Source organism: Vigna umbellata, chromosome 4 (assembly GCF_029865625.1).
Source record: "Vigna umbellata cultivar VRB3 chromosome 4, Vumbellata_1.0, whole genome shotgun sequence".
NCBI classification, from domain to species: Eukaryota; Viridiplantae; Streptophyta; class Magnoliopsida; order Fabales; family Fabaceae; genus Vigna; species Vigna umbellata.
This window is the reverse complement of record NC_142168.1, coordinates 1,610,857-1,638,751: the sequence shown is the minus strand read 5'-3', so window position 1 is coordinate 1,638,751 and position 27,895 is coordinate 1,610,857. Positions and strand designations below refer to the sequence as shown.

The following is a 27,895-nucleotide window of genomic DNA, read 5'->3' as shown; positions in this document are numbered from 1 at the left end:
GTAATAATAAAAAAAAAAATCAAAATAATATATTGAACGAAAAATGTTAAACGATTAATTGAGGTGGGAATGTCTTTGGTATTTCTTCATGGAATCTCAGCCCATGACCGTTGCGTTTGCGAACCGAACCAGCCTAAATTTTGTGTTTGATTTTTCGTACAATTGTCAAAGTAATTTTTTTTTCTCTTTAAACTAATTAATCGAAATACATACTTGGTTTATATCATATCATCAGTTATGAGTCATTACTTTCTCCCAATTCCACGATCTAGAGTTTGCTATTGAATTAAATCTAAATAAATTTTCAATGTAAATTCACATTATTAACTGTAACAATTGAAAACTATTAACAATTACTTTAAACATTGTATTTCTAAAAGTCAAGCTGAAGTTAATTATATTAAAACGAAACACGGAGCAACGAAAGAAAAATGTATATATGTGGCAAAATTATTAACATGAATATGTGGATAATACATTAATTCCCACAACGTGTTCCTCTCAAGTTTTTGGATAACTACTTCTAAAACTCTCCGAAGAGTCAAGAAGTTACAGGAAGAAAGCCCGGTTTACAACATGGCTTGGAATCGTGAAAATATAGTTACAATTTCTATACATGAATTAACTTCGTTTTGTTCAAAACTGTATGGACACAACCTATTACATTTCTGCAAAATAGTGAAACTGTAGCTCAAAAATATGCTACTCTTTTGGTTCAATTTACAACCACCTAGGCAATTTACACTTTCTCCTGGACATGAATCCATACAACATATTTTCTTGTTTGGTTCGATCGTTGTTTTCACTTGTCAGAAAGTCACTGAATTGTTAGCTCTAATTTCCCCTGAGACAGGGTTAGGAAATGGAGGACAATCTCCTTCCTGGCAAAATAAAAAAGCAGGCACAACTTTTCATGTTAGCATGATGCATATGTAACATCCTCTTCACAAGAAGAGGTAACTTTCCCATTTCACATTCTTGATTCTTGGTTAATTATGAGTTCAACAACTTAGTTTTTATGTGTGCTTTGTTTTAGTATTAACTTACTTGTATGATAAAAACAGAGAAACTTACCAGTACAGCTGAAACATGTCTGTCTCGGGGCATATTCGTAGGGTTACCCAAAGCTGAAATAAGGTCAGTATCTTCAGCAAGGTTTCTGAGTCTGTCGAGTTCTGGTAGGACAACCTTGCCAAGATCGGGTCTGTCTCTGCGCCTTAATTCAGCACACTGCACTCCCAACTTAGCAAACGTCAAGGCCTCCTCTTGTGGCCAATCAGAGAGTGATGGATCCAACATCTCAGATAAAGTTCCTTTCTCAATGGCCCTTGCAACATGATGGGTCAAACCCATAGGTGATTTTGCTGTTAAAATTTGTAAAAAGATTATCCCAAGGGAGTATATGTCTGATTTCACTCCTAACATTCCTGTCTGCTGGTACTCAGGATCTATGTAGCAGAAGGTTCCGGCTGCGGATGTCATGTGATACTGCGTGACAGAGTCTGCCACAGATGGTGGAACTAGCCTGGCCAAACCTACATCACTGATTTTGGACACAAAGTTTCTGTCAAGCAAGATGTTGGCTGGTTTCAAGTCCCTGTGCACCAGAGGTTCTGGTTTTGTCTGGTGCAGGAACAGCAAGCCTGTGCCAATCTCAGCTGCTATCTTGAATCTTAGCTGCCAAGGCAGTGGGGGAGTGTTGCCTTGTCGAAAGAGGCGATCTTCCAAGCTACCATTTGCCATATACTCATACACTAGACATCCATATTCTGGACATGCTCCTAGGAGTAGAACCATGTGTGGATGCCGTATGCAGCTCAATACCTCAACCTGTAATGTGCATTACATGGTTTAAGAAATAGCTTTGTTTTCACATATAATAACAAAAATATGTATAGTTTAACCTGTAATCCAGGAGATATAAGATTGACTTAGTGGTAAAATTGGAAAGGAAAGTGAGAGAGGTTGTGGTTTCAACTCTTGCTACTAATACTTGGAAAATATAAGACTGGTTTGACAGGTTTGGAAGAGAAGTGGAAAAGGTTGTCGGTTAACTCTCCCTACTAACAAATACTAACAAGTAACATTATCGATAAAACAAAACTCTCATCCACTCATAAATTGCCTTGTTTGATGATTGAATTTTGTAAGGAATGAGTTACAAGTCAAATAGAGGATGATTTTGATTGTTTGTTAGCTTAAAAGTTTTACACTGTATGCAAATCTTTAAAAGTTGAAAACAAAGATGTCTTGCAAAAACAAAAATGAAAATATAGAACATTTTCTGAAACCAAGTAAAACCTAAAGAAAGCAAAATCTCTGATCATTGAGTTGAATTTGTTGTGTTCAAATGTAGTGTTTTGTTTCTATGCTTGCTTACCTCTCGCTGAAACTGTGATCTTCCTTGTTGTGCATCAGGGCGTAGAACCTTGACTGCAACAGGGGTGTGATCCAAAAGGCACTTGAAAACAGGACCATATCCTCCTTCTCCAATTTTAAGGGATTCAGAAAAAAAATTTGTTGCTTCTTCAATCTCCTCAATAGTGTATTTTCTATACCTGACATCTACATTTACCAAAGATTCAAGCACTTTTCTTTTCTCTTCTGATTCTTTAAGTGCTTTCATTTCTGCACTGAGTCTCTTCTGTGCCTCCAGTTCTGCAATCCTTTTTTGTGCTTCGGCAGCCTCAATGGCTGCTTTAGACTTGGCTTTCTCCTTTTCTGCAATTGCCAGTGCTGCTTCCTCAGCCAGCCTCGCTTCTTCCAATCTCCTCTCTTCCTCCATTTTCCACCGCTGAAGTTCCACTGCCTGTCAACCATGCATGCCATTAATCACACATTATTGAACTTTTCCAGGGAAAAACACAATTATATAATTCAAAAGTACTCATGTAAAGATTTTTTACACTGTCATTCATCCATAGATTCTCATGTTCTAGTAAGACTGTATACATCAAGTGATTTCTAATTGGTTAATGTTATGATAACCAGTGCATGAAAAATAAATTCTAAACACAAACCATATATATATATATATATATACACAATATATATTCACACCTTCTGTTGTGCTGTGAGTGCTTCTTTACAAGCCGTGTTATACATTTTCATGGTCTGCTTCAGCTCCAACTTCAATCTTCTCATTTCAGCTTCCATGTCATCCTACAATTGCCACAACTTCAACAATTTAAAAAATCTTATTCTTTTTTACAAAAATGGGCCTAAACTATGGAATTCTCTTCAACTCCTTATCAGTGCAGGAACTGTTATAACATGTTCAAGCAAGCCAAAAAATACAAATGCAGGATACCTTTGCTATGAGAATCTGGCTTTGTAAATAACTACAAAGATACTACTTACTTTACCTGTTTTTCCATTTTCAAAGACTTACACAATAAAAACAAAAATCCAGTTTTAACTAAACAAAGTGAAAACAAGATGAGATTCTTTTTAGTAAGTAATAAAACATAAGAAAACTGTTTTCTCAGACCAAACAGATCTCTACAGCACTGCGAACTTTCCTTACCGCTGTTTGTGACGAACAAGATGATTGCTTATCACTCTCAAATGAGAATGATGATAATTCAAGAGGAGAGCCCATTTCCGTAGACTTCCTTCGATAAGACGCTGACTCAAAGCTGAAGTTTGCATCTATGTCTGAGCTATATGATAGCCGACTGTTGGATATTCCTGTATCTAAGTTCAATGAAGGGATCAAACGTTCTGTGCTTCTCCTTCCAGAGCTTACAAAGGATATGTCCGTATCTAAATTGGGAGTGTCCCCATATTGTCTGCCATTGTAACGTTTCCTAGTAAATGGTGACCTGTTTCCAATAGATTTAGTCTTCATATGCTAAAACAAATGCTAAGTAGTATGTATTATGTAATGTCACTGACCTGAATGTTTCATCATACTGTGATCCAGCATCAAAGGAATACGTTTCTTGCTCTGATAGAAACCAACTTTTTCAGTGAGCAGCACATTTCACAATATGTTTAGGGACATAGATGTGTGGTTCTTGAAAGGATGAATCTAACCTCTTATGCTTCGAGATGAGTACACATTTGGCTCTGAAAGGTTTGACCTGCCATTGTTAATTTGACAGACCTGGTTAGAGAAAATGGCAGGTGCAGGACGAGTAGCAGATCGCATAGTTTGAATCTTTCCTTTCGCAATAACATAGACAGTACAGAAATCTGGCGCCCCTTTTGCAATTTCTCCTGGAATATCTGACACCTTGAATCTTCTGATGAGAAAAAAACATTCTTTAAGAAATCGAATACATACTGACACATCCAAGCGAGAGCTTCAGGTTTCTATTTTAACAATACGTATTCACAAGGGCAAGTGACTCTACGCTAGACAGGATAAGTCTTAAGCAATTGTAATCACATTTCCAAACTCTGCATTTTGACTATATCGTGTTTTATCTGAATGAAAGGAAGATGACCAGAAACTTGATGTAAAATTTGCAAGATGACAACGTGAGTTAGAAAGTAGCATACTTGAGAAAACTAGTTTTTGCTGAAGAGCCAAGAACCAGATGCTCAACTCCTGTCTGAGAAGCATATTCAATTATAGCTCTGGGTACTTCTGAATCTTCTAGTAGGACATCCTTGCATTGAATCTATGGCCCATCCACCACACCACACCAAGAAACAAAACAAAAGAGATTATAAGAATTCTAAGATGAACACCATCAGCAAGATAGCTGCTTTCATTTCCAGAAACATTCATCTTGAAAGGAAAAACAACTCACATCTTTTCTTGTACAGAAGACACGATATGGGAGGAAAACACTTCTGTTTTGGCCTTCGTGTTCTTTGCTTACCACTGAAGTATCATCACCCAGGAAAGAACTTATCCCTGCCAAGGTAATAAACCAAACGAGGAATCAATCATGTCGCCATTGTTCCCATTGCTGCTGAAAAACTTTCCTTTGCACACACACATATATGTGTGTGTATTTCACACGTTACTCTAAACTTTCATAAATTCATAATAGAAATTGAGATCTGTTTAATTTTACTTTTATGAAAAAAAAGTGACATTAACTGTCATAAAACTCATTCAAATTGAAATAAATTGTGCTATGTACTAGATTATTTACCAGTGAAGAAGAAAATCTGTTTTTCCAAAATTTACTCAACAAAAACCAATCACTGAACATGCAGAAATGTTGTGCAGAGACAATGATGTTTGAAGCTATGGTTAATAGCAATGGCAATTCCATTGTAGGGTACTTACTAGGGGCGAAAAGAGAAGGTGATGGAGAGAGGGTTGGTGCGAGAAGCTTGACATGGATGAGAATTACTGTTGCACTTCTGGTGAGGAGATTGTCAACTGCCCATTTGAGTGCAGATTGGCTCTCTTTCTTTTTATCAATTGCCACTGCTACTAATCCACTCACACCATCCTTTTTATCTGATCGATGCTTTGGCAACCACATTACTTTCTTTCACTGCAATCTTATTCTGCTCCTTCAATCAGCCAAATACCAAACTAAAGGGACCCTCAAGGCCAAAATGTCTTTTCTTCTCTTCCTTTCAAAGGCATCATCTAAAGATCCTTCCTTTTAAGCCTTTTGATGATGTTTCCTAATCTGTGGTTGGTTTGGTTAAGTTGCACCCAGAAATTCCTCAACTTGCTTTGATGAAAAATATATAGGATCACATGATACTCTTGAATAACATAGGACTTGAGGCATTTGTTTAATTCGTTTACTTTGTTAGATTGTTGTTCCTGATTCTCTTTTGATGTTCAAAACCTTAAACGACAAAAAGAATAGTAATAACTAACCGATCCCTTGTATGTCTGTAGCAGCCAATCTGGGATTTATTTAACTATTTTAGGCTTCTTTTTCTAAGATGTAAGAACCACACACATTGTTCTATTCTGTGATGTTGTTTATCCCATCAAAGAATGACCAAAATTTGCGGGTTAACTTTGACTTCGTCCTTTTGGGAATGAAATCTGCTTACTAAATCATATATAGTCAGTAACAGCTCCCATTAATCATATTTTAATGTCATCGTACAAACACAGAAGGGAATTAAATGGTTATAAAAAACGTAAACTGACATCTAAATTTTATCATTAATGTTTCACTATGGTGGATTTAGTTTATTTAAATCAGTAAAGAAATTACAAATATAAAGTTATTTGATCTAGATTCACTATGTTTATATATTTTTATTTGTTAGTTTTGTCCTCTTACTATTACTTTTATAAAGTAAAATATAACTCTACATTGCTTAATGTTCTCAATTCATGTCTATTATTTTATTCAAACTTTAATAATTTTTAGTTTTTATATTTTTATTTTAATCCTTGTCCCTCTAAATGATGACATGCCATGCCTTTTTGATTGACAATAGATCCTGATATTTCTTAAATATCAGACTAAGATGAAAACTTTCTGATGGAAAAGAGATCTATATAAAAAAAGTTGTGCTTTAGTAAGAACTGAAACATAATATCAGTGACTAAAATAAAATAGATTTTAATAAGAACCAAAACATGAGAAAAATTAGAAAAAAAATGAAAATGAATTAAATCCTATTTGATATAATTAAAAATAAGAAAAAAGTTTAAATTATATTGATAATATGGTTGTTTAACCTGATTTTTTTTCCTTGGAGTGGATTACACAAAAAGCATATTGACATCTTTGTATGAATAACTAACTGTATGAGTCATCAACACTTTGAATACATTCTAATTAACTTGAATACCTGCACACATTTTCACTTCCAAGAAGATAAAAAAAAAGTATTGAATTATGTGTTTTACATTGATTATATATTTAAATACAAAAGGGACGTAAAAAAAATACATATAAAAATAACCTATAACTTATAATTATGTTAATATATATTATATTGATGAATAATTACAGTCATTATTATCATATTAAAAGTCATAAATAAAAATTAAGAGTCGGAGTATTGAACAGAATATTTGATTATTTTTACATTTGTTTTTCACCAACAGGGTATGTATAAAGTTGTATCAAAATCATGATACAGACAACCTGCAAGTAAAAGCAGTACATTCTGTAAACAGTTGCCCACACTTTCTTAAACTTAGTAATTCTATTCAGAACTTTATCTTACTTACAAAACTAATCTGATTTAAATCACTCTTAATTTCAAATGGCAGGTTTTGTCAACGTACTGATAAGAATGAAAATATATTCAGTGTTCAAATTTCTTAGGTATTACAACATTCTTTCCATCACGACAGAAACAACCATAATTGTTCCAAACTTACGTTTTTCTATGCTCTATAAGCTGTAGTTCTAGTTGGCCTTTTCTAGACAACTTGGATGCAGGTCATAGTCACAAACATCACAAGAAAATGTCCAGAACTTCCCTTGCTTTCTACAGGAATCACATACATATGCTTTGGCCATATCCAATTTCAGCACATGTTCATGCTTGACATCCTCAACCTGCTTTGGCAGAGCCTCTCCTTCCTTTCTCAGAGCTGCTTCTAGGTCTCTTATCCGTGATTCGGTAAAGGGAAAAGCTTCTGCCCCATATGAAGAGACCATAAACTTGCCATTCACACTGATTACTTTGCCATCAGCTCCAATGAAAACCAAAGCAGGAATGCCCTTTATATTGAAGATTCTTCTAAGATCATGCCTTGTCCTGTCCTCATATGGAACAGCAAGCCATGGCATACTACTTTTGTTGACATTGAATTCTTCAAGGTCCCTATCTGTTGATATTAAAACAATCTCAAAGCAGTCTCCTTTTGCAGCCTTGAGTTTGTTGTATGCATCTCTAAGTTGGACAGTGAAGGCAGAGCAAGGAGGAGACCAGTAGGCACAAAAATACAAGCCTATGGTTTTACCAACTACTTCAGATATGGGCACCTGCAACAAAAAGACTTGTGAATGGCATACTTCTGCAGCTACTATATAAAAATTTCTATAAACACTGATGAGAGAAGAATAAAAGAAGGAAAAATGAAAGTTTCTCAAGTTAAACTTAAATTGTGTAAGTTAACTTTAAGTTATGAAGAATTTCTTTTTCAATTTTCCTTCTTTCTTTCTTCTGCTGGTTTATGGGAAAACTGATCTAAATAGGACTACCTTTCTATCATCTCCAGAGATGAGAAAGTGGCGTTCTTCATGTCCCAGTAATTCTTCCGAGTTTGCTTCCTCACGCTTCCTTTTATCCATGGCTTTCAGTTCCTCGTGTCTCTTCCTAGTGAAAGGAAATGCATCAGCACCATAATCCTCAATGCAGCCAATCAAGTCTTCTTCAACAGTTATGGCATCTGAACATAATGGAATGAATGATGGGATTCGATCAACTCTGTATCTGTCAATCAGTCTTCTGTGCAAAGTTACATCAAATGGGACAGCTAGCCATGGCATGCTCTTGAAGTGCTCTTTAAATCCATCCTCATCACGGTCAAAGGAGATGAAGATGATCTCCAGATTCTTTCCCCTCTTTCTCAGTGTTTCATAAAGTTCAAGAAGATGGGGAGTGAAAGCTCTGCAAGGCCTGCACCAGTTTGCACTGAAAAATAGGCAGATGACTTTCCCATTGCATTCTGACACAGGTACCTAATCTCATGATTTAAAGATAGCAATCATTAGCTACAAACAGAAGTAAAAAAACCAATCAAATGATGCAATCTGTGTCCTTAGGTCGCATTTTACCCTTTTATTTACTTGGAGAAAACAAAAGGGAACCATATGAGGAGTCTTGAAGTTAAAATACTTAAAGCATCGGTTGATCTCAAGTTGAATTCATTAACTAGCTTATTGTCTAATCAAAACACCCAACTAATAGAAGGAGAGGTTCTGCAGAATCTAAACTACCTTTCCTTCAGAAGATAAAAGGAACTCAACACCTTCAGCTTCAAGTATCTTCAGAATATCATGGTTGTCAGTATATGTGGCCCCAAAATTTAACCCTGCCATTGTAGCTCGATATAGCAGATGTCCTCTCTTTTGTTTAGCTTTCTTGATATCTATTTGACCAAGAGAAAAATATGAGTTTGAAAGTTATGCCCAACAATGACTATAACACTATCAATAGGACCTTGAACTTAGCTCCGACAACAGGTTCTGTCAAGAGCATCATTTGGTTTTTCCTAAATTACTCAATTTGTCTCAAACCGTCCTTCAATTGGATTGGAAGGAAGTAGAGTAGGAAAACATCATATTATATCTGTGTGAACAAAACTTAGAAAGCGGGATAACCATGTACGAAAGTAAACAGGGGGGAAGAATATTCCAATGAGGGTGCTTCGGTCTTTATAACCAGAGAAAGGGTTACGTACACGCAATTCCTAATGGAACCACAATCATATGGTTTTGATGATCAATGATTCAAATATAACTCAATTGAAAAATATAACTATATGGACCTGAAGTGGTGTGTAATTACCGAGAACCATATTTCAACTCACAAACTTTAATATTTGCATTCAATGGACCCAAAAGAAAGATACCAAGATTAAAAGCACCCTCTTCTACTTCAGAGAATAATAACTTGAGATTTTTGCATCAAACCCAGTTAAGAGGCATGAATTTGTAAGAAGAATAAACCTCACACCCCTAAACATAAATTTTAAAAGGGGGTATGATCAAACTGCAGCAGAAGCAATCCAAAATAGAAGAAGTGATGATGAGTGACCCTTGTGCTGCAAGTAAACAAGTGAGTGGTTGATGAATACAGTTTCAAACTTTGAAGTAAAAGAATTACCTTTGAAGTTGGAGCTGAAGATGAACAGTAGTGGATAGGAAGAAGGAGGAGGTTGAGTCTCCAAGACGAAAGGAGGTGAAACAGAGCGAGCGTTGGGACAAAGAAGAACTTTAAATGTTACACTAACGTGATCAATAAGACTCAATCCTATTCACTACACACATTCAAAAAAGAAAAAAGAAACACGTAATAATTATATTTATAGATCAAAACTTCCTTTAAATGAGTTTATTCAGCAGCACCATCCTTACAACCTGAAATTAATGTTAATTTTCGCGGAGTAAGTATCAGCAAGCACGCATGTTACAGTTAGAAATTTTCTAGTTTTTTTTTTCATTTTAGTCTTTGATTCAATATTGATGTCGTTTTTTCTTGAAAACTTTATGTTCCGTAGTTTGGGCATATGCTCCACATGTGAACCGGATAAGCTGATAAATCATAGTGCCTGCATTGTCCGAATGTGTGTCAGAATTTGATGCTTAATAATTTTATTTACTTCTGAATTGAGTTAGATTATTCTGATATAAAATTTTATGATAAGGGTCAACTATATTCATAAAAATAATAATGTGGATTTTGTCATGATAAACTAAAAAATATTTTAATCTTGAGTAAATAATGTGCTCACTATTGTCCATGATTGAAGATTTTGTTTTCGGGTCATAAGTCCCACACCGCGGAATGGAAGCAAGTTTTTGTCGTATCTTTTTGAAAACACTACCGAACAAACTTATGCCATGCTTTTAACCTAATGTTCATGTAAAGAAAACATTCACATCATTGTTTCTAGTGATGATTAATGCCACTGAAGATGAAATTAAATTATTGATAAATTCATTTAAAATTAATCGAAAAGGAACTCCTTGAATGACAACAATATTTTTAGACCCATGGTAACATAGAAGTTAGATAATAGACGAATGTATACTGACTTATTCCATGTGCATACCTACTTTTATGCATACAATTTCTTATTTTTTATTTTCTTAATTTCAAAATAATACTTCTTAACATTTTACTTTCCCTACCACTTTTAAACATTTTTTGAGCTATTTCTTCGACCATAGTTCTGTATATAATTAGAGTGAACGTAGAACCACTAGTCAAAAGACAACAAGTTGTTAAAAGATATTTAAATTGTTTCTATTTAAATTTGTATCAATAAAATATTTCTCATTTAATTTCATAATCGTAAAAGTCCATTATTTTGGAAAAAAATACTTTAAAATGTTTTCAAAACATATTGATATATAAACAACATAAATAGAGAGTATACATTCATCATGTTATTCTTAAATATTTTTAAAATTTATATTTTTCAGATACTAATAGAAAGAAGATAATTGCGGGTTTTTACTATATTTATATATTTATTGATGTTTTAAAGTAAAATTTCATATTACTTTTTATAAATATTAAAAAGTAAAACACTTTAAAAATTTGAGTAAACTTACTATATCAATAAGTTAATACTCTTAAAGCAAAAACAAAATGAAAAATTATATGGTGAAAGAAAATTTCTTCCAATCAAACGAAATTAATAAAAAGAAGTAATACATTTTTTAATTGCCTAGAAATTTATTATTTACATTATTGAATCTTCAGAATCGATAACCAAATATTATTAAATAACAAAAACACAACAACAAATAAAAATATTTAAAAGATTAAAACAATAAAATGTACGTCTTATAAATGATTTAATGTGGTGATAAAATTAAATTTATGTCACTACTATTTGAAGAAAACCACAAATTATGTAAATATTTAAAAAAATGAAATAAAAAATAAAAGAATTACTAATGAAAGCAAGTTTTATAAAGTGATGAGTTAAAAAACTTATGTAATATCCTTTTTATCATTAATATTTATGTAAATATGCGTCAAACAAAATTTACATATAATAGTTCAATAATTAATACTGATAATTATTTAATTTGTCCATCAGGTCAATTCTTGATAATTTACTCTTGTCAAATACATAATCTTAACTCACGAAATTAGGAATTATTCCATATTTAAAGTAGCATCATCATATTTGAACCTTTAATTGCTTTATCACTTGATTAAAAGAGTAAAGCCTTACTAATTTATCAACAACTTTAATAAATGTTTACACTTTGAATTGTCTTATTCAATATTAAAATTATATACTATACATAGATTGATAATTTACAACTTAAAACTAAATAAGATTGATGATTGTTATAATTTTTTTATTTATTTACTTTTGTAAGCTAAGCTTAATGTTTATTTATTGAATTTATTTTTTGTATTATTAATAAAAAATCATTGATAAATAGAAGCATGTGTGAAACACCCTGATCCACGTATTTGGTTTTCTATGGTTTAATCAGTTAACCAAACGATGTCACTAATTTTTACTATTTTTTTCACGATTATTAAATTATTAAATATTTTTAAAATATTAAATATATTGGTGTAGTGATAATGAAGTTTAAGAATATGAACTTAAAACTATATACAAACTAGCCAATCTTGGTAGGTCGAAGAATATTTGCTTAATTACTTAATTTTTTATAAAATATTAACAAATTAATGTAAAAGAACACTGTAAAAAATTATATGTAAATCCAAGAAATAACGAGATGAAAGAAAATAGACCCTCACCTTGAGAAAAAAGAATTGTAAGGTCGTGTCTTAAACTCTCACCTTTATTTTACTGATTATGTAAAATATAAATTTAAATAAATTTAATCTTATGAAAAATATTTAATTAAAATATTAATTTTAATAAAAATATTTTTATAACATTTACATAAAGTTAAATTTAGTTTTAATTTGAAAAAAAAATTATTTAATTTTAAAAAAAAAACTAAATTAAATTGAAACTCATACAATGATTTCATAAATAAAATTAAAAAATTAAAAATTATTTTTTTAAAAAACACAAAGGAACACATAACACATAATTAACGCTGTTATGATATTAAGAAATAACCTAATTATTATACATTTTAAAAAACAAAACCTCAATTGAAACCAATTAAAAAGTGTTGCATTCTAACATAATGAAATGTCTACATAAAGTCTAACGCTTTTTAACATAATGAAATGTCTACATAAAGTGTTGCATTCTATAGCTATCTAAAATGAAGCATTTTCAATGAGATGCTAAAAGAGATGCCAGCGGTCTATAGCTATCTACAATAAAGTGTTTTCAATGAGATGCTGAAAAAGATGCCAGATGAGATAAGTGTTACGAGGGTATTAAATCAGGTCAGTGATCTAATAGGACAAAAAGACCCCCAAGTTATTTTGGATGTAGACTCGACTCCTCCATAAAAATATCCTAATTCAGATTGAAAAAATCAACGGTATAGCATTAGGGAAAATTTATGGCAAACCCGAACTTATCAAACTACAAAATTATATTAATCCATTTAAAAAAGTAAACTAAAAAATAATTCCAAATTAAAAATACATATTTAAAGGTTAAGTTAGGCGTAATATTTTAATAAAATTTCAGTACATATATTTTAACAAAACTATTACTTTTTTATTATTTTTCTGACCATAGCATTATTGTTAAAGATGAATAAATCAAATTTTATATAATTTGGTCTAAACCTGTTTAAACATCAGATTAAACAGGTATTTTTATCTACTTTAATTTAAATTATTATTTTTCAAATATAATCCGATCTATTTTATGGGTTATTCAAATCGGTCCTGAATCAGATTTATTTTACCAACTTTACTCCTCACTTGTAAAATTAGATAAGGCGAAATTGATAATAAATGATAATAGAATCTAAAAAAAGAGTTGGGACGGTACAAACCAGGAGCTGAGTCAATGCTTATCCACTCCTTGCAGGTCTAGGAAATGATACACTATGACAATGACCCGTTTCCACCAATAGAATGGGAAGGGAATGTTAGCTTTTCTTTCGGGAGGCCCTCGTAAACATATCTTTGATGTTGTGTGATTCTGTCTCCAATTTTACCTTCTTCGCTTGTCTACCTTTCTTTACAGTTGTGGCCTTCTTATCTTCACTCCGTTGTTCCTGATAATCAGCAGTATACAAATTAGTTCAAAATGAATAACAAATCCAAAGACTTATTCTTCTTCCGTCCCAGTAAATACCTGTGATTCGTTACATAAACCTGGGTTACTTCCTTCAGCATATACTTGTACTTTTCCAGTAACCTCAAGTATATTTAACCTGCAAAACTAAATATTTTAAGGAATATATCTTAAAGAATCCCATTTCAATCCCTCTATGGTTTCTCTTGTAAGTTATCACCACAAGGAATATTCAGGTAAAATCTTTAAAATAAGATATTATAAAAGGCTATACTTTAGATGGTTACACAAAAGCTCCAGCCAAGGCTTTTCCTTCAAATACTCTCCTAATATACAGACGGCATCAATCACTGCATCGGTAACACAAGTGCGTGAATGCACAGCAAAACAGTGAAACAAAAAGGCCATATATGCATTTTTAAGTATTAAGAACTGTACCGTATGACTGTCTCACTAATTATTGACTGTCACGGTCCATATAGTCAAGGATACTACGAGAGTAATTATGATGACCATTCTTGAGATCAAACAACTATAATCTACAGACAGAACAATCACCTTTTAAGAACGACTAAACCTGATTGATGATCAATTTCCAGCAAAACATGATTAGTACCAATTGTCATTAATAATCCAAAGTCTATTATGAAATTTATAAATATAGATTTGAGGTAAAAAGATAGATGATTGCTTTTATTACACATTAATTCTATCAGATTTTTACTGATTTTGACATCAAAGTATCTTCTACTGGTAACCTTTTTGTCCGAACAAAATTCCAAGATGAACATTAACAAAGACATGCAGACATCAAGGATATATAGTCAACCGATAACCTCAATCCCATAACCAAAACATTTTAGTGCTCACTATAGGCCCGAGAAATCAGTAAACAACTCAATGGTGATCACCAAGAACATGAGTACAACTGCTCTGACAACTAGCAAGATCCTATAGAGCTGATAAAGGAGATGCAACACCATATGCAAGAGATGCAGAGAAGGCACAAGGAAGAGTTAGCGGCATTGAGGGCCGAGAAAGTGACCACTCACCAAAAACAGACGGCCCAGCATTCCATGTTGGGCGGTTCTGGCCTGCCTGAATAAGCAAGCAGAAGGACCAACCAAGACAGTTCAAGAAGGAAGCACAAGAGCAAGCAAGGGAGCTCCTTCGATACACACAATCCACACAATCGGCTTGCTACCATTCACGCCAGCTATCATGGAGAAGCCCATGCCCGAGAAATGGACGCCTCCAACATTCAAGAGGTTCGTGGGTCAACTAACCCATACGAACATTTTGGAATGGACTTCAGATTACTAACGACTTAATCATGGTCCAATTAGTACTAATCATGTTTTGCCTTAAGTTAACCATCATCAGATTTAATCGTTTTTAAGGGTGACTATTCGATATGTAGGTTATAAACATTCAGTCTCAAGGATGGTCATCATGATTAATCTCATCATATTCCTGACTATATGGACCGTTCAATCAATAGTTAGCCGAACGGTCACAGGTATAGATAGTATTGGTGGACCAATTATTTAAATACACGATTACAATGAAACATCAACACAGACGTGTATTTTGCTCATGCCACAATCCAGAATGAGGGAACTGTATTCTTGATTGGAAATCCCTCAAATAAGAGGGTACAGCAGTAACCATTAGTATATTTTCACATAGTAAGAAAGAAGATAGATAGCCTGTTAACAAAAAGGATAAATTCCACTATCCTTTTTCTATCTCCCAGGTTTAACAAACAGAACAACATGCAATTATTTATTTCAAGGCATTATAGAGTATAGTATATCTTTCCTCATTTATTTTAGCCTTTACATAAAATAAAAATGTTAGTTCTACAAGTTGCCATTGTATCCCTCATCACAGTCGCCCATGCATACAGACACAATACAGTAAAAGGCATGATAAATCTCCAAAGTATTACCATATTAAAATGTCTCCCTTTTCCATATACAAAGTATTTATATTTTTTTTTTCCAAAAGATAAACACTTGACTAAGTATTTAACCTCAGCAGAATAAAATTCTCCAACAGCCAACAGAACACAGAATGATAATAAACACTTTACATGTGTCTTTCTCTGATTGAACAGCATAGTTTTTGTCCAAATTGGGCAGTGTCTGTTTTAGCTGACAAACCTAAAATAAGACAAACCAAGTTAACAAACTTCCGACAGGTAAAAGGTTTTCTACCATTTAAATCAAAGATGGCGTCAAACATCAGCCAAAGATAAATAGAAGTTTGAAAGCAAACTACAAGCAATTTAACTATTTCCTATATTGCTTTATAGGTGGATGCATGTATCAGCAATCAAATATAAAATCGACGAGACATGTTTCGGTGTTTGTTACATTTTCTCGAAAACACATGATGAAGTTCAGGCATCCATAGGCCAAATATCATACCTCCATTATAATTAATGGAGGATTGAATTTTCTGCGCTGCGCAAATACCATGTCACACGTATACTAGTTTTTTTCCCTGAATGAGGGGGAAGCTTAAACATCACATCAACCAAATGACAGTAAAGGAAATAATATAGATAAACCTTATAGCACAACCAACGTAGAACCTTTGAGTCATCAAGTCTGAAGAATTTTGAGGATCCAACTTCTGCATATGCATGCGTTAGAAGACCATGAGAATTAGAACAAAGAAAATGATTAACAATGTTGTCACCATACTTTTATATCATCAACATTATAAAAAACATAACGTCAACAACAAACTTCTCAATTTCTTTCCCCAATATCCGCCCAATAAATAACTTAAATCATAAGAAACATGGCAAACTTTCAAACTCAAGTTGTAAATAGAAAGAGTACAAGAATATAGTCACCTTTGATTTCAGAAACAACTTGCATACAGTTCTCCACAACAGACATTAACTGCATATATCCTGGATAGCCATCAATAAATAATATCTCGTCCAATTGCCTGAACCTGCCAAGATCATCCCCTTTCTGCGTGCATTTCAAGAAAACCAGCTACATTCAGAGAAGTAGTTTTTCGGGGTGAAAATACTATCTAGACCTAATTAATCCATTCACAACACTAAAAGGTAGGAGTTCTGCGGACCTCCAAAAAGGGATATCATGGATTTTGTGTGTAGAGGTTTCTTTGAGGATATAAACCTATAGTTATTAGTTTGGGTGGGTTCTATACATAAGGTGTCATATGAGCAATTAAAACTTTTGTTCCGTTTAATAGTTGATCAAGGATAAGCAAATGGAAAATACTTCGGAAATAAAAAATGTCTTCGAATTCCCATGGCTCAAACGAAATATAAAACTTATTACCTTCATTCTAGCCTCCTCAAATATAGGCAACATGATGAAAACAGGATCAATTGGTGTGGATAAATACAACCGACCATCTGTTGGGGAACAAAAACAATAACGATTAAAATTTCTGTTTAAAGTGCTGCTTAGTTTCTCCATTAGTGAAAGACCTAGAGAGTAGAGCCTACTGACATGAGAAGAGGAAACACAATGCTTTCAATCCGAAAAAGAACAAGAGATTTTTCGAATTTTTTTGTGTTGATTAGGAGTACAAGAATATGGCGTTGGCAGACCAGGAACAAAAAAGTATTGTTTTAGTAGAAGTAAAAGATTTGTATATAAGAGATCAATGAGAGAAACAAAGGTACCTAATGCAACATAAGCATGAATAACAATGCAAAATGCATACTTCACACGTAAGCTATTCAAACATCTCTACCTTCAGTTATATAATCTCCCAAACACCAAGACCCGTACAAGTTCTTAAACCACTGAAGTTCTTGAAGCATTCCATTTGCAAACAGATACTGCGTTGCATTTCCTATCAAAGAAGCGAAAAATATGTAAAAACTGAAAGAGAGCACACGTTCAAGAAGCCTTAATCAACTCTAATTCCTTGAGAAAGATTTATAGAAAAAATGTGTGTGATGTGATGTGGTTGACAGGACTAACAAATTGTAATCAATTGAGGTGGAAAAATCACAATAAACAATATTTATATAAATAAGTAACAAAACACTATGAGAAGTACATAAAATAATGGATGTTCTTCAAATTACCAGATTTGGGATGGCGGAGCAATATCATCTGTCCCGGACCAACGGTGCCAGGATCTTCACTCGCATAATAAATAATTAAATAAAATGCATTAACAACTTATTATAAAGTAATGCAAAAAATATTAAAAATATATATCTCCAAATGGCGTATAACAATCACAATATGGTCTAACAAGAAGAATATAAATCGAAATGAATGATCGGCAGCAATACATTACCAGTGCCATCGAAAATTAATTTTGGTATTGTTTTCCAGTTCGTGTATTCTGTCTTTGATGCGACTATAATTTTATAGATGGAAATAAAAAAGAACAGAAAATAACAAGAAGAACTAGTGAGACGTAAATTTACCCGGCGCCACGAGAACCCGTGGTTCTTGAACGCCATCGCACCAACTCATAGGCTTAGCAGAAGAGGATTCAAAAGCCCTAACACTACCAGTCACCGATCGTTCCCTTCGCCAGCAACCGTAACTGTAAATGCAACTGAATACAGTTAATCTCACACGTGAATTGCAGTGTAGAAATACAGCAACACATTAGAGAGTAAAAGTAGGGCACTTACATCTTAGAGTAAAGAGACTGTACAGGGAAGATAACGAGGGAGGAGTTGGAGTGGCGCTGAATCGCGAAATGAAGTACGCGCGGGAATGTGGAGCTCACCCACGCTCGCGCCATTAACCTTTCTGCTTTTTTTCCTTCTCACGAGCGGGCCCTCTCTATACCAACCTGATCAAGCCCAAAGGGATTTTTTTTTTCTTGTTTTTGTTTTATAAGTAACTAGTAAGAGACCTGCGTATGCACGGGTCTCTTAATTATTTTTTATATAAAATGTATAAATATTAAAGAAGCAATCCAATATTAAATAAAATTATTTGTAATATTTTTAGAAAACTATATAACATAATAAACCATTATATTAGTTTGATAAAAAATAAATTATTAGACACAATGTAATATTAACTTTGTACTTTGATAATAATACTAGTTGTTTGATTATTAGTAATAACTTTATCTATGTATGTCATATAATTATTTTCTCGGTTACGGATCAATGTCAACTATTATTATGTATTTTTTGAATATTTAAATGTTTATCTTGGTTAACCTTAGTCTTAGATGCCTACTTAGTCAAAACGAGAAGTTATGTTGAAAATACTCTGTCAAAGTTAATAAAAATTTATAATTAATATGTATTAATTATAATTATCTATTTATTGATCTTAAATCTGAATTTATAATTTTCAAAATAAATTAACAAACGTAATTATAACTCAGATAATCACACTTTATTCTATTATAATATTATTATAGAAACTTTTCATTCATATCAACTTAGATTCCTAGCATGTTAATTTCTTTGCTTATTCAGTTCATCCAGACTATTTATTAGTATTTAATTATTAATAACAACTTTGTTTATGTATGTCATGTTATCCAATCAGCAGGACCAGGTCCGACCCATTACGGGTTGGTTACTTAGTGAGTCAACTCAATCCGAGTCACTTATTAGCAAGCTGAAAAAATTTGAATCCGGTCCAACCCACCACGGGTTGGTGAGTTAGACGGGTTGGCTCACTGACTCACATGAGTTTTATTTTTAAAATAAATTATAATTTTTTTAATTTAAATGTAAATAAATTTCACTCTAAAATGATATTAAACTCTAAAGATAATTAAAAAAAATATATCATACAACGTAATAAAAAAACAAACACAAAAGACGAACAAATAAGTTTTTAATATTGATATTTTTTGTATCATTTGTCCTTTTATAATATTAGAGTCTTGAATAGATAAATCTATAATATTCTTCTCTTGAAATATATTTTTTATCCCATCTACAATATAATAAAAAAATACTAATTAATAATATTGAAATACAAAATAATAAATAATTAAATTAAATTAGGTGGATTGGTGGACTCATCACGGGTTCAACTCTGTGAGCCAGGTTCTAAGTGAGCCACGTTGAAAACTAACCCGCATAAAAAAAATTACAGTTTTTCAAACCCAACCCAACTCAAACCCGTGGTGAGCCAAGTTGAGTCGCGGATTACAACTCATTTTGACAGCACTTCATGTAATAATGGAATTTACAATTGACTTCGTTATTTAGTTGTAGAAAAATAAATTGTGAGATTAGTTTACGTAAAGGAGATAAAAAAAATGTTCTTTTAAGTTATTAAAAAAACTTATTTCATCTTACCTTATCTTTATTTTAAAATATCAGTTTTTTTTTATAGTTTTTACTGTTAAATAGTAATTAATTCTTATCTTTTTTATATTTGTAATTTTTTTAATGATTATTCAGTAAAATAATTAACAAAGGTTGTGAAAGTTATATTCATTACTTTGAAAACTATACATGTTTCTACAAACTATACTAAATCACACTGATTATATATATATATATATATATATATATATATATATATATATATGTGTGTGTGTGTGTGTGTGTTTAGATAGGATTGAGATCTTTAACTCAATTTTATCATTCAGTTGTCTATTCTCTCTTCTCTTTGTCTTAAATGCAGGGAGGATGTATGCAGAAGATACACTCATGTGAATGAATTTGTGATAATAATCTTATAATAAAGATTATATATTTATAAATATTATAATAAGTTTACCATTATGTCTGACTCATTAATCACTAATAAATGACTATTGCTTTTGTTAATTATCAATCAATAATTGTTATTCTCGTTCATTAGTGACTATTATTGTTTAGAATAATTTCGAGATCGATTGATCATTTTCTCTCTTTAGACGGTCACTCGTTCCTTGTCTGACGTGGTGACCATACAATATATATATATATATATATATATATATATATATATATATATATATATATATATATATATATATATATATATATATATATATATATATATATAATCTTATTTGAATTATTAAAAAATAAAAATTTGTTTAAAACTATAGAAAGTGTGATGTTATTTATAATCTTACAACATCTCCTTTATGTGTCAATAATTTTGCTAAAAGCAACCACAGCCTGAGAATTATTAGAAGACATATGAATACATATTTTGGTTGATTGAAGTTTATTAAAAATGTCATCTTATTCAGTAATTATTTTTCCCCTTACAACTTTGAAAGTTTTACATAGCTAAGACGGTCCATCTCAACACCAACAACTTATTACACAAGTCCAAGGCTAAAAATTGTGGTGAGTAATATTATACAAAATAAATGAAGAGTTTGAAAGCGAGAGAGATAAAACGAAGTGAAGAAATGAAGAGGAGGAAGATCCATTGATCATGAAATAGACTGTGAGAGAGAGAAGTCGTCGAGACTGGTAGAAACTGAGTAGAGATGATCCAGTTCACTTCCACCTTCACCACCATCGTCACTCTCCTTCAACTCCTCAATCTTTGCCACAGCTTCCTTCCAACCCCATCTACTCTCCAAGCTCCATTCACAGCATCCCATTCCAATCCTTAACAGCTTCACCATCTCACCCTCTCCACTCCCTCTCCCAGGAATCTCCTTATCAAGCACCTCCGCATTCCACCCTTCGCTCACTATGGAGTTCACCCACGCCGCCAAATCCTCGTTCGCTCCCTTCCCATGCCTCAGATAACTCGCAGGGAACTTCCCCGTCAAAAGCTCCAGTATCAGAATCCCCAGACACCACACATCGCTCTTCTCGCTTGGCTTCTCAGACTGGCTCGCCTCTGGAGACTTGTAAGCCACCATGAACTGCTGAGCGTGGCTCTTCTCCACCACTGCCACAAGTCCGTACTCTGCCAAACGAGCCTCGAAGGAACCGTCCAGTACAACGTTTGACGATTTCAGATGACCGTGTGGTAAAGCTTGGTCGGGGAACTCCGTGTACAGATAAGCCAATCCCCTCGCCACTCCTTTTATGATCTTCAAACGAGTTGCCCAGTTCAATTCAACTCCGCTTCTTCCTACAAATCAATTACAGACAACATTACTCAAATGGGTATGGGATATTTTAAGGAACTGAATCTAAAGTTCAGATTTTTAAGAGTAAAATAACGAATGGGTCATACCGTGAAGATGACTGGCCAAACTGCCATTTTCAGCAAAGTCATGAACCAAAAGCTTCTCTTCTTTTCCGTAGTAGAATGCAACGAGAGGGAGTAGATTGGGGTGTGACAATTTTCCGAGCCTGCTCATGTGGTCAAAAAACTCTTTCTTCCCCACGCCGTTCATGTGCTTGAATCTCTTCACCACCACCACTGGCCCGTTCAGAAGCATGGCCTTGTAAGTGGATCCAAAGCTGCCACTCCCCAGAACCTCAGCCGAGGCCCTTAGCAGGTCTTGCAAGTCAATCCCCTCCCTCTGGTTCCCGACGAAGTTCAACCCTCCGTCTTCACTTTTCTTGGATTCAGCTGTCACAACAATGGATTTGGACTCGCTAGAAAATGGAGTAACGTTCTGGGGTTGTGCATCTTTGACCAGCACGGGTTTCTTTCGACGGTAACGGATGATCAAGAGTGCTATTATTGAAGCCAGCACAATCACCCCCACCACTACAACAACTGTTAGGATAATGCGTTTTTTCTTGTTTTCTTTTTCTGTATGTGAATTTGGCGGTTGATCAGTGTCCGATGGTGGGGTGGGGCTTCCAATGCAGGGGCCTAGAGGATCTCCGCATAGACCTGGATTACCTGTTTCACTAGAAAAATTAGATCAGAAAATTCAATTTCAAGCAGCATAATGCACCTTAGTGTAAAAGCTATCTGTGGTGAATGTACACTTGGAGCTGACCATGAATTCATTATCATGGACGGTTGTATTCAATTTTATGTTCAAATGCTGAAGAGTTTTCTTCAGGTAGTCGTTGCCATAATTAAATTTCCTTGATTAAGATTCCGACATTTAACACTGATGTGAACATGTCATCGAATGTTCCAAATAAGGCTAAAATAAACGGCAACAAACAACGAAAGAGAACAAATAGTAAAGTAGATAATCTCCGTTGGTGGAAACTATAAAGAGAGAGAGCATAGATGGCTGTCAACTTACCAGCAAACGAAGTTGGATCCTTGCCGCTTAAGCTTTCTGGAATTGGACCCTCTAATTTGTTGTAAGACAGATTAAACACTCTGAAATCACTCTGTTGAAATTCTGGTATGTTTCCTTCAAAACTATTTCCATGTATGTCCACATCAAAAAGTTTAGGCAATTGAGCCAAGGACGTAGGAATATGACCAGTGAACTCATTTTCAGCCAAGAATACTCTCTTGAGACGATTCATGCCATCAAAAGCATCATCTGGGATTTCACCAGAAAACTTATTATTGCTCAGAAACAACGCCCTTAAATTGACAAGCTTCTTCAATTCGGGCATTGGACCCTCGAAGTTGTTGTTAATGACACTAAAGCTGTTCAAATTGGACAACAGAAGCAGCGTGTCTACGTCAACAGTGCCACCCAGTCCCATGTGTTCTAATCTCAAGCCATGAAAACTCTGATTGAAACACAGTACACCAGTCCAGCTGCACACACCGATTGATTGGTTCCCCCAGTTGCTTAAAGCATCAGCATTGGACAAGAATGTTTTGAAGTGGATCAGAACTTGAGCATTGTCAGCGAGTGAAGGCAAAAAACAAGTGAAGAGCATGAGAAGACAGAAGCACTCTACCATATGCGCCATAAGAACTTGGAGAAAAAGTTTTTGTTGGCGAGTTTAGAAGCAGGAGAAAAAGGATAAAGAAGATGAAGGGATATGAGAAATGTTAAGCATTTTGTGGGGTGACATTGACAAGGACAAGATCGTTCCCACAAAGAATGAGCTGGTGAGGCCGGCCTATGTATAATGTAAGTGTTTGGACTTCATTTCCAAAGATACTTTTGTTCAATGGTTATTTATAATGCTGGTTGTGGCCTGGTTAAAAGCTGTCATTTCTTGTTATTGGAGAAGGTGATGCCTTCTATCACATTGGTCGTCTCTAAAATATGCATAACAACAATTTTACGTGACTTCTATTTGTCTGGTGTGTTTGTTATGATAGGAATTTGTTACACTACATGCAAAGAGATTCAAATTACTCATATTTTCTTATTTTATTTTATTATGTTTTTTTGAGAGTTAAGTTCTTTAATTTTTTTGTTACCTATGATATATTTAATAAAATAAATCCGTGCGTATTTGATTCGATTTATTCTTATGAATTTCTTCATCGAGGTTGTTGGGTTTTTTTCTATTAAAAAAACTCTACACCAATTAACTGTGAGCATTTCATTTAATAATTTTTATATGTGTATTTTTCTAAAATATTGTTCTTCAGATTCATTGATATCCTATGTGGGATTAATACAATGATTTAATCAGGATTTGATCACTTATGTGTTCATGTCAAGACACTACTTCCAATTCAAAGACTCATATCCAATTTATTCTTATCTAATACTCACTTAAAATCTTAAAAAAGGTTTTGAAAAAATTAAAAAAAAAAACACCTGTACATTACCATAAATCCCAATAGAACAAATACTCAAAATAACCATGGTTATGTAAAAAATAAAAATAAAAATAAAAATAAAAATGGATTATTGAAGTGTTGAAGAGAAAAATAATTTGAAACAACGTGTCGTGTGTGTAAGAGATTCGAAGGATTTTTTTTAATAATGTTAGTATTGTGATTATGTTTATTGTTGTTTGCTTATATATAAAAAAGTGATTTGATCACAAATGAATTTAATAATGAAAGTTAAATTGTTGTTACAATCAATAAAAAAAAGAAAGCAAAATAAATTGACAGGTAGACAATGATCAGTTGAAGACTAGCATGACAACAACTAAATACTAATATACTATTATAAAATTAAACTCTATCATTTCATGATTTCCCCCCTAACTTTACATATATATAATTTTATTATGGTTAAATTTAAATAAAGACTTTATTTATTATTAAATGAAACGTTCATTATTCCTAGCTTAACATGTAACCTCAAGAATTCTCACAACGCAAAGTAAGGTTTATACTTTTCTTTCTTTATTCCTTTGTAAATCATATTTAGTTAGCAAAATGGTTTTTAACAGCCACTTTTTTTAAACAATTTACTATATAATTCAATTAAGTTTCTTTAAAACTCTAAACTAAGATATTTACTGTCTTTTTCCTTTCTATTTTTCTCCATAAACAGTAAGTAAAGAACACCCTCAAAAACCCATTGCTCTGTTTCTTCACTTTTCTTTGCTCTGTTTCTGTGTCTCATATTACTCAAAAGAAACCCAACAATGAAGCCCTCCACAGAATCAAACAACACAATCATCATCGACATTGGTTCCTCCATCAGAAGCCCATCATTCGTGGAAAAACACCAACAACTCAACATTCCCTTGCTCCTCCGACAACCATCTTATGCCACCCACGAACTGCAAAACCTACGCACAACCCTTCAATGTTGTGCTCTCGACCACTCTTCCTTCCTCACAAAACTCGTTTCCTATGTTGTCTTCGTGTTCCTCACCATCACTGTCCCTCTCTTCACTTCTCTCTTCGTTCACATCCCGGCTTCCCAACTCGACCCCTTTAGCTTCAACAAGCTCCTCCAACTACCACAATCAGCCCTCGCCATTTTCGCCTTCTTCACCCTCTCCCGTTTCTTCCCAAGGTACCAAACAAAAAATGTGTACACTTTAGTTATTCATTTTCTGAAACATCTCATTGTAACGGAATCGTCAATTCAATGCACATGAGTTTGCAGTTATGGGCTCAGACAGCTTCTGTTCCTAGACGTGTTACAAGATGACTCCATCAATGTCCGACGTGGGTACACGCGCCACATTCAGAAAGCATTCAGATACTTAGCGTGCATGGTGTTACCTTCGTTCATCGTGGAACTTGTTCACAAAATCATCTTCTTTTCCAGGGTGGAAATTTCTGTTCCATGTGGGACCCTCCTGAACTGGGTTGTGTTTGTTTTGGTATTGCTTTCCTGGGTCTACAGAACGGGGTTGTTCTTGTTGGCGTGTGTGATTTTCAGGCTTACCTGCGAGCTTCAGATACTGAGGTTTGAAGGACTGCACAAACTCTTTGAAGGGCGTGAATCTGATGCAAACACGATATTCAGAGAGCATGTCAGAATCAGGAGACAATTGTGGATAACAAGCCATAGATACAGGTTCTTTATAATAAGCTGTTTGTGTTGGAATAAAACAAATATTGGGACCCATTCCACTATGAAATGCTGGAGCCATTGTTCCCCATCAGCAAAATAATGCACCAAAATGTCTTCCACTTTTGCTTGCTTTTCCGTAAATTCAGCTCACCACCTCAACAACCATTTTGTTTGTTTTGGCTTTCTCACTTCTTAAATTTGAGAAGCAAAGCAGCGTGCAAAACAGAGCAAGGGAAGTGAAGCCACACACCCAGCAGAGAAGAAGAATACCACCGTGAAGAAAAGAGAGCCACGGTGAAGGAGAGAAATAGAGTTTTTTTGTGTGTGAGAGAAATACCGAGAGGTGTAGACACAGTACAATAGAAGATACTGTGAGTGTGAAAGTTAGAGTTTTGTATACCATCCGAGAGGGTGAGATTTACTGTGAGATCCTCAGAGAGTGAGAGAAACACTGTAATCCTACTTTTATAGTGGAGATATTTTTCTGGACTAGGTCCCGTGGTTTTTTCCGAGAGGATTTTCCACGTTAAAATTTCCAGTGTTAATTTTCTTTATTTCTACGCTTTCATTTTTACGCTTCCGCAGAGTGCCCATTTTGGGGTTCACGGAGGAGGGAACAAGTACCGATGTTTCCAACAGTTTGGTCACAATCACGGTTAGTCAATTGACCTCTCTCTTGCTGGTTTTGGAATCCAAATCTGACACCACCTTCTTCAATTCTGGTGACCTTGTGGTAAAGCTATTGCTTCACTTCATTAAGCTTTGTTGTTCTATATTCTTACTTGGTCAATGACATTGCTTGAACTTTAAAGTCTCAGGAGAATTTACTGGTTTTTGGTGCAGATTTGTTCTGCTGTGCAGTTGTGTGGATTTGTCTTGTGCTTGACTGGTGCTGCGAGAATCACACATAGGGCTCAAGGGATAGTGTCAATTGCAGCAAAGTGGCACATGGTGATGACCAATGCATCTGCTGAATCAGACCAGTGCAAAGGCGAAACGTCAGAGGTGTCACCTAGTCCTTCTGCTACTGATTCTGATTCATCGGAAATACATATATCAGTAACCCCACAACCTTGTTCTTTCCATACCAGACAAGCTTTAGGTGAGCATTATTATAGTTTGTCTTACAGATATTTTCTTTGAAAATGTTTTTTGTGTGTTGGCTAGAAAACCAGATTAATTTCTGTGCAAAAACTGAATTATGTGAAAGGTGAAAATTACATATTTATCAAACAATGTCGTTAAAATAATTAAGTTAGAATTAAAATTTATTTTCTAAAATTTTATCTGCAATTGATGCAGTAACATATTTGCACCACAACTGTGGAGGGATAACACTGTTTGGGTTTGTACTTGATCGAGGATTGCTTCATACTCTGTTTGGATTCGAGCTATCTATGGTGCTTTGGATTCTGAGTATGGTGGTTGTTTAGTGTTAGAATAAAGAGCAGAAAATGCCTTCCTTTACAAGAATGTGTATAACTCTATATAGCTTGTGTTCTTTTCACTACTATATTCAACTGTGTGTAGAATTAGAGTTTATCATTTTTGGAACTAGATCAAATTTTTAGTGCACTCTACATTATATTTTTTTATTAATTTACATAAATAATGTATTTTTTATAATTTTTAATGCTTAGTTTTATATAAAATTGATTGTGATAACTTCATAGTTTTAAACAATTTCCTCTTTATTTTTTTAATTTATCTAAATTTAAATAATATTTTCCTTTGGTTAGAATAATCGTGAAAAAAATTAAAAAGATGTCTAGTTATGTGTAAATTAAAGTTTTTACATCTTTATCTAACTTTAATCTAATTGTGTACATACGGGATATAATCTCGATTTTTATTAGAAAATAATATTAAAATATCATATATATATATATATATATATAT

The 27,895-nt window shown here is 33.7% G+C and overlaps 5 protein-coding genes across 7 annotated transcripts; 1 reads left to right on the top strand and 4 right to left on the bottom strand.

Moving 5' to 3' along the window:
- Nucleotides 1-456: 456 nt before the first annotated feature.
- LOC124838126 (U-box domain-containing protein 52-like) lies at nucleotides 457-5,505 on the bottom strand. Its single transcript, XM_047313648.2, has 10 exons — nucleotides 5,249-5,505; nucleotides 4,761-4,867; nucleotides 4,507-4,628; nucleotides 4,039-4,247; nucleotides 3,898-3,949; nucleotides 3,527-3,824; nucleotides 3,061-3,162; nucleotides 2,381-2,809; nucleotides 1,075-1,830; nucleotides 457-881 (listed from the first exon to the last, which is right to left on the bottom strand). Exons 1-10 carry the CDS (start codon nucleotides 5,448-5,450, stop codon nucleotides 810-812), a joined length of 2,349 nt encoding a protein of 782 aa, XP_047169604.1. The 5' UTR covers nucleotides 5,451-5,505; the 3' UTR covers nucleotides 457-809.
- Nucleotides 5,506-7,116: 1,611 nt separating this feature from the next.
- LOC148198940 (putative nucleoredoxin 3) lies at nucleotides 7,117-9,949 on the bottom strand. Its single transcript, XM_088111687.1, has 4 exons — nucleotides 9,730-9,949; nucleotides 8,841-8,992; nucleotides 8,103-8,582; nucleotides 7,117-7,883 (listed from the first exon to the last, which is right to left on the bottom strand). Exons 2-4 carry the CDS (start codon nucleotides 8,940-8,942, stop codon nucleotides 7,302-7,304), a joined length of 1,164 nt encoding a protein of 387 aa, XP_087967813.1. The 5' UTR covers nucleotides 8,943-8,992; nucleotides 9,730-9,949; the 3' UTR covers nucleotides 7,117-7,301.
- A 2,818-nt stretch (nucleotides 9,950-12,767) lies between these two features.
- Nucleotides 12,768-18,635, bottom strand: LOC148198939 (uncharacterized). Of its 3 annotated transcripts, XR_015785612.1 has the most exons (12): nucleotides 18,429-18,629; nucleotides 18,216-18,337; nucleotides 17,865-17,918; nucleotides 17,525-17,626; nucleotides 17,104-17,180; nucleotides 16,644-16,767; nucleotides 16,353-16,417; nucleotides 15,873-15,942; nucleotides 14,052-14,127; nucleotides 13,838-13,916; nucleotides 13,533-13,757; nucleotides 12,768-13,042 (listed from the first exon to the last, which is right to left on the bottom strand). XR_015785612.1 is itself a non-coding variant. In XM_088111758.1 (11 exons), the coding sequence occupies exons 1-11, from the start codon at nucleotides 18,539-18,541 to the stop codon at nucleotides 13,629-13,631; spliced, it is 987 nt and encodes a 328-aa protein (XP_087967884.1). In that variant the 5' UTR covers nucleotides 18,542-18,635; the 3' UTR covers nucleotides 13,467-13,628. The 3 variants fall into 3 exon arrangements, 2 of the variants coding, with proteins under 2 accessions (XP_087967884.1, XP_087967883.1); XM_088111758.1 differs by lacking the exon at nucleotides 12,768-13,042 and having other exon boundaries at nucleotides 13,467-13,757; nucleotides 16,377-16,417; nucleotides 18,429-18,635; XM_088111757.1 differs by lacking the exon at nucleotides 12,768-13,042 and having other exon boundaries at nucleotides 13,467-13,757; nucleotides 18,429-18,628.
- Nucleotides 18,636-20,977: 2,342 nt separating this feature from the next.
- LOC148198938 (pollen receptor-like kinase 4) lies at nucleotides 20,978-23,739 on the bottom strand. The gene is made up of 3 exons (XM_088114489.1): nucleotides 22,892-23,739; nucleotides 21,913-22,533; nucleotides 20,978-21,807 (listed from the first exon to the last, which is right to left on the bottom strand). Exons 1-3 carry the CDS (start codon nucleotides 23,520-23,522, stop codon nucleotides 21,152-21,154), a joined length of 1,908 nt encoding a protein of 635 aa, XP_087970615.1. The 5' UTR covers nucleotides 23,523-23,739; the 3' UTR covers nucleotides 20,978-21,151.
- A 1,312-nt stretch (nucleotides 23,740-25,051) lies between these two features.
- On the top strand, nucleotides 25,052-27,653 carry LOC148198937 (uncharacterized). The gene is made up of 5 exons (XM_088114211.1): nucleotides 25,052-25,489; nucleotides 25,583-26,020; nucleotides 26,636-26,729; nucleotides 26,840-27,098; nucleotides 27,299-27,653. Exons 1-5 carry the CDS (start codon nucleotides 25,113-25,115, stop codon nucleotides 27,427-27,429), a joined length of 1,299 nt encoding a protein of 432 aa, XP_087970337.1. The 5' UTR covers nucleotides 25,052-25,112; the 3' UTR covers nucleotides 27,430-27,653.
- The last annotated feature ends 242 nt before the right edge of the window (nucleotides 27,654-27,895 follow it).

Excerpts from the sequence above, each read along its gene's own strand:
- LOC148198939 (XM_088111757.1), bottom strand. The coding sequence starts at position 18,541 with ATGGCGCGAGCGTGGGTGAGCTCCACATTCCCGCGCGTACTTCATTTC. Across the intron at positions 14,128-15,872 it reads TCAATCAGAGAAAGACACAT|TGATTGATGCCGTCTGTATA; the intron begins GTAAAGTGTTTA and ends TTACCGATGCAG. Across the intron at positions 13,758-13,837 it reads GTTTATGTAACGAATCACAG|GAACAACGGAGTGAAGATAA; the intron begins GTATTTACTGGG and ends GCTGATTATCAG.
- LOC148198937 (XM_088114211.1), top strand. The coding sequence starts at position 25,113 with ATGAAGCCCTCCACAGAATCAAACAACACAATCATCATCGACATTGGT. Across the intron at positions 25,490-25,582 it reads CTCTCCCGTTTCTTCCCAAG|TTATGGGCTCAGACAGCTTC; the intron begins GTACCAAACAAA and ends ATGAGTTTGCAG. Across the intron at positions 27,099-27,298 it reads CCATACCAGACAAGCTTTAG|TAACATATTTGCACCACAAC; the intron begins GTGAGCATTATT and ends CAATTGATGCAG.
- LOC148198940 (XM_088111687.1), bottom strand. The coding sequence starts at position 8,942 with ATGGCAGGGTTAAATTTTGGGGCCACATATACTGACAACCATGATATT. Across the intron at positions 8,583-8,840 it reads TTTTATCTTCTGAAGGAAAG|GTACCTGTGTCAGAATGCAA; the intron begins GTAGTTTAGATT and ends TCATGAGATTAG. Across the intron at positions 7,884-8,102 it reads TCTCTGGAGATGATAGAAAG|GTGCCCATATCTGAAGTAGT; the intron begins GTAGTCCTATTT and ends TTTTTGTTGCAG.
- LOC148198938 (XM_088114489.1), bottom strand. The coding sequence starts at position 23,522 with ATGGCGCATATGGTAGAGTGCTTCTGTCTTCTCATGCTCTTCACTTGT. Across the intron at positions 22,534-22,891 it reads GGATCCAACTTCGTTTGCTG|GTAATCCAGGTCTATGCGGA; the intron begins GTAAGTTGACAG and ends CTAGTGAAACAG. Across the intron at positions 21,808-21,912 it reads TTTGGCCAGTCATCTTCACG|GAAGAAGCGGAGTTGAATTG; the intron begins GTATGACCCATT and ends ATTGATTTGTAG.
- LOC124838126 (XM_047313648.2), bottom strand. The coding sequence starts at position 5,450 with ATGTGGTTGCCAAAGCATCGATCAGATAAAAAGGATGGTGTGAGTGGA. Across the intron at positions 4,248-4,506 it reads GCAAAAACTAGTTTTCTCAA|AAGATTCAAGGTGTCAGATA; the intron begins GTATGCTACTTT and ends TTTTCTCATCAG. Across the intron at positions 3,163-3,526 it reads CTTGTTCGTCACAAACAGCG|GATGACATGGAAGCTGAAAT; the intron begins GTAAGGAAAGTT and ends TGGCAATTGTAG.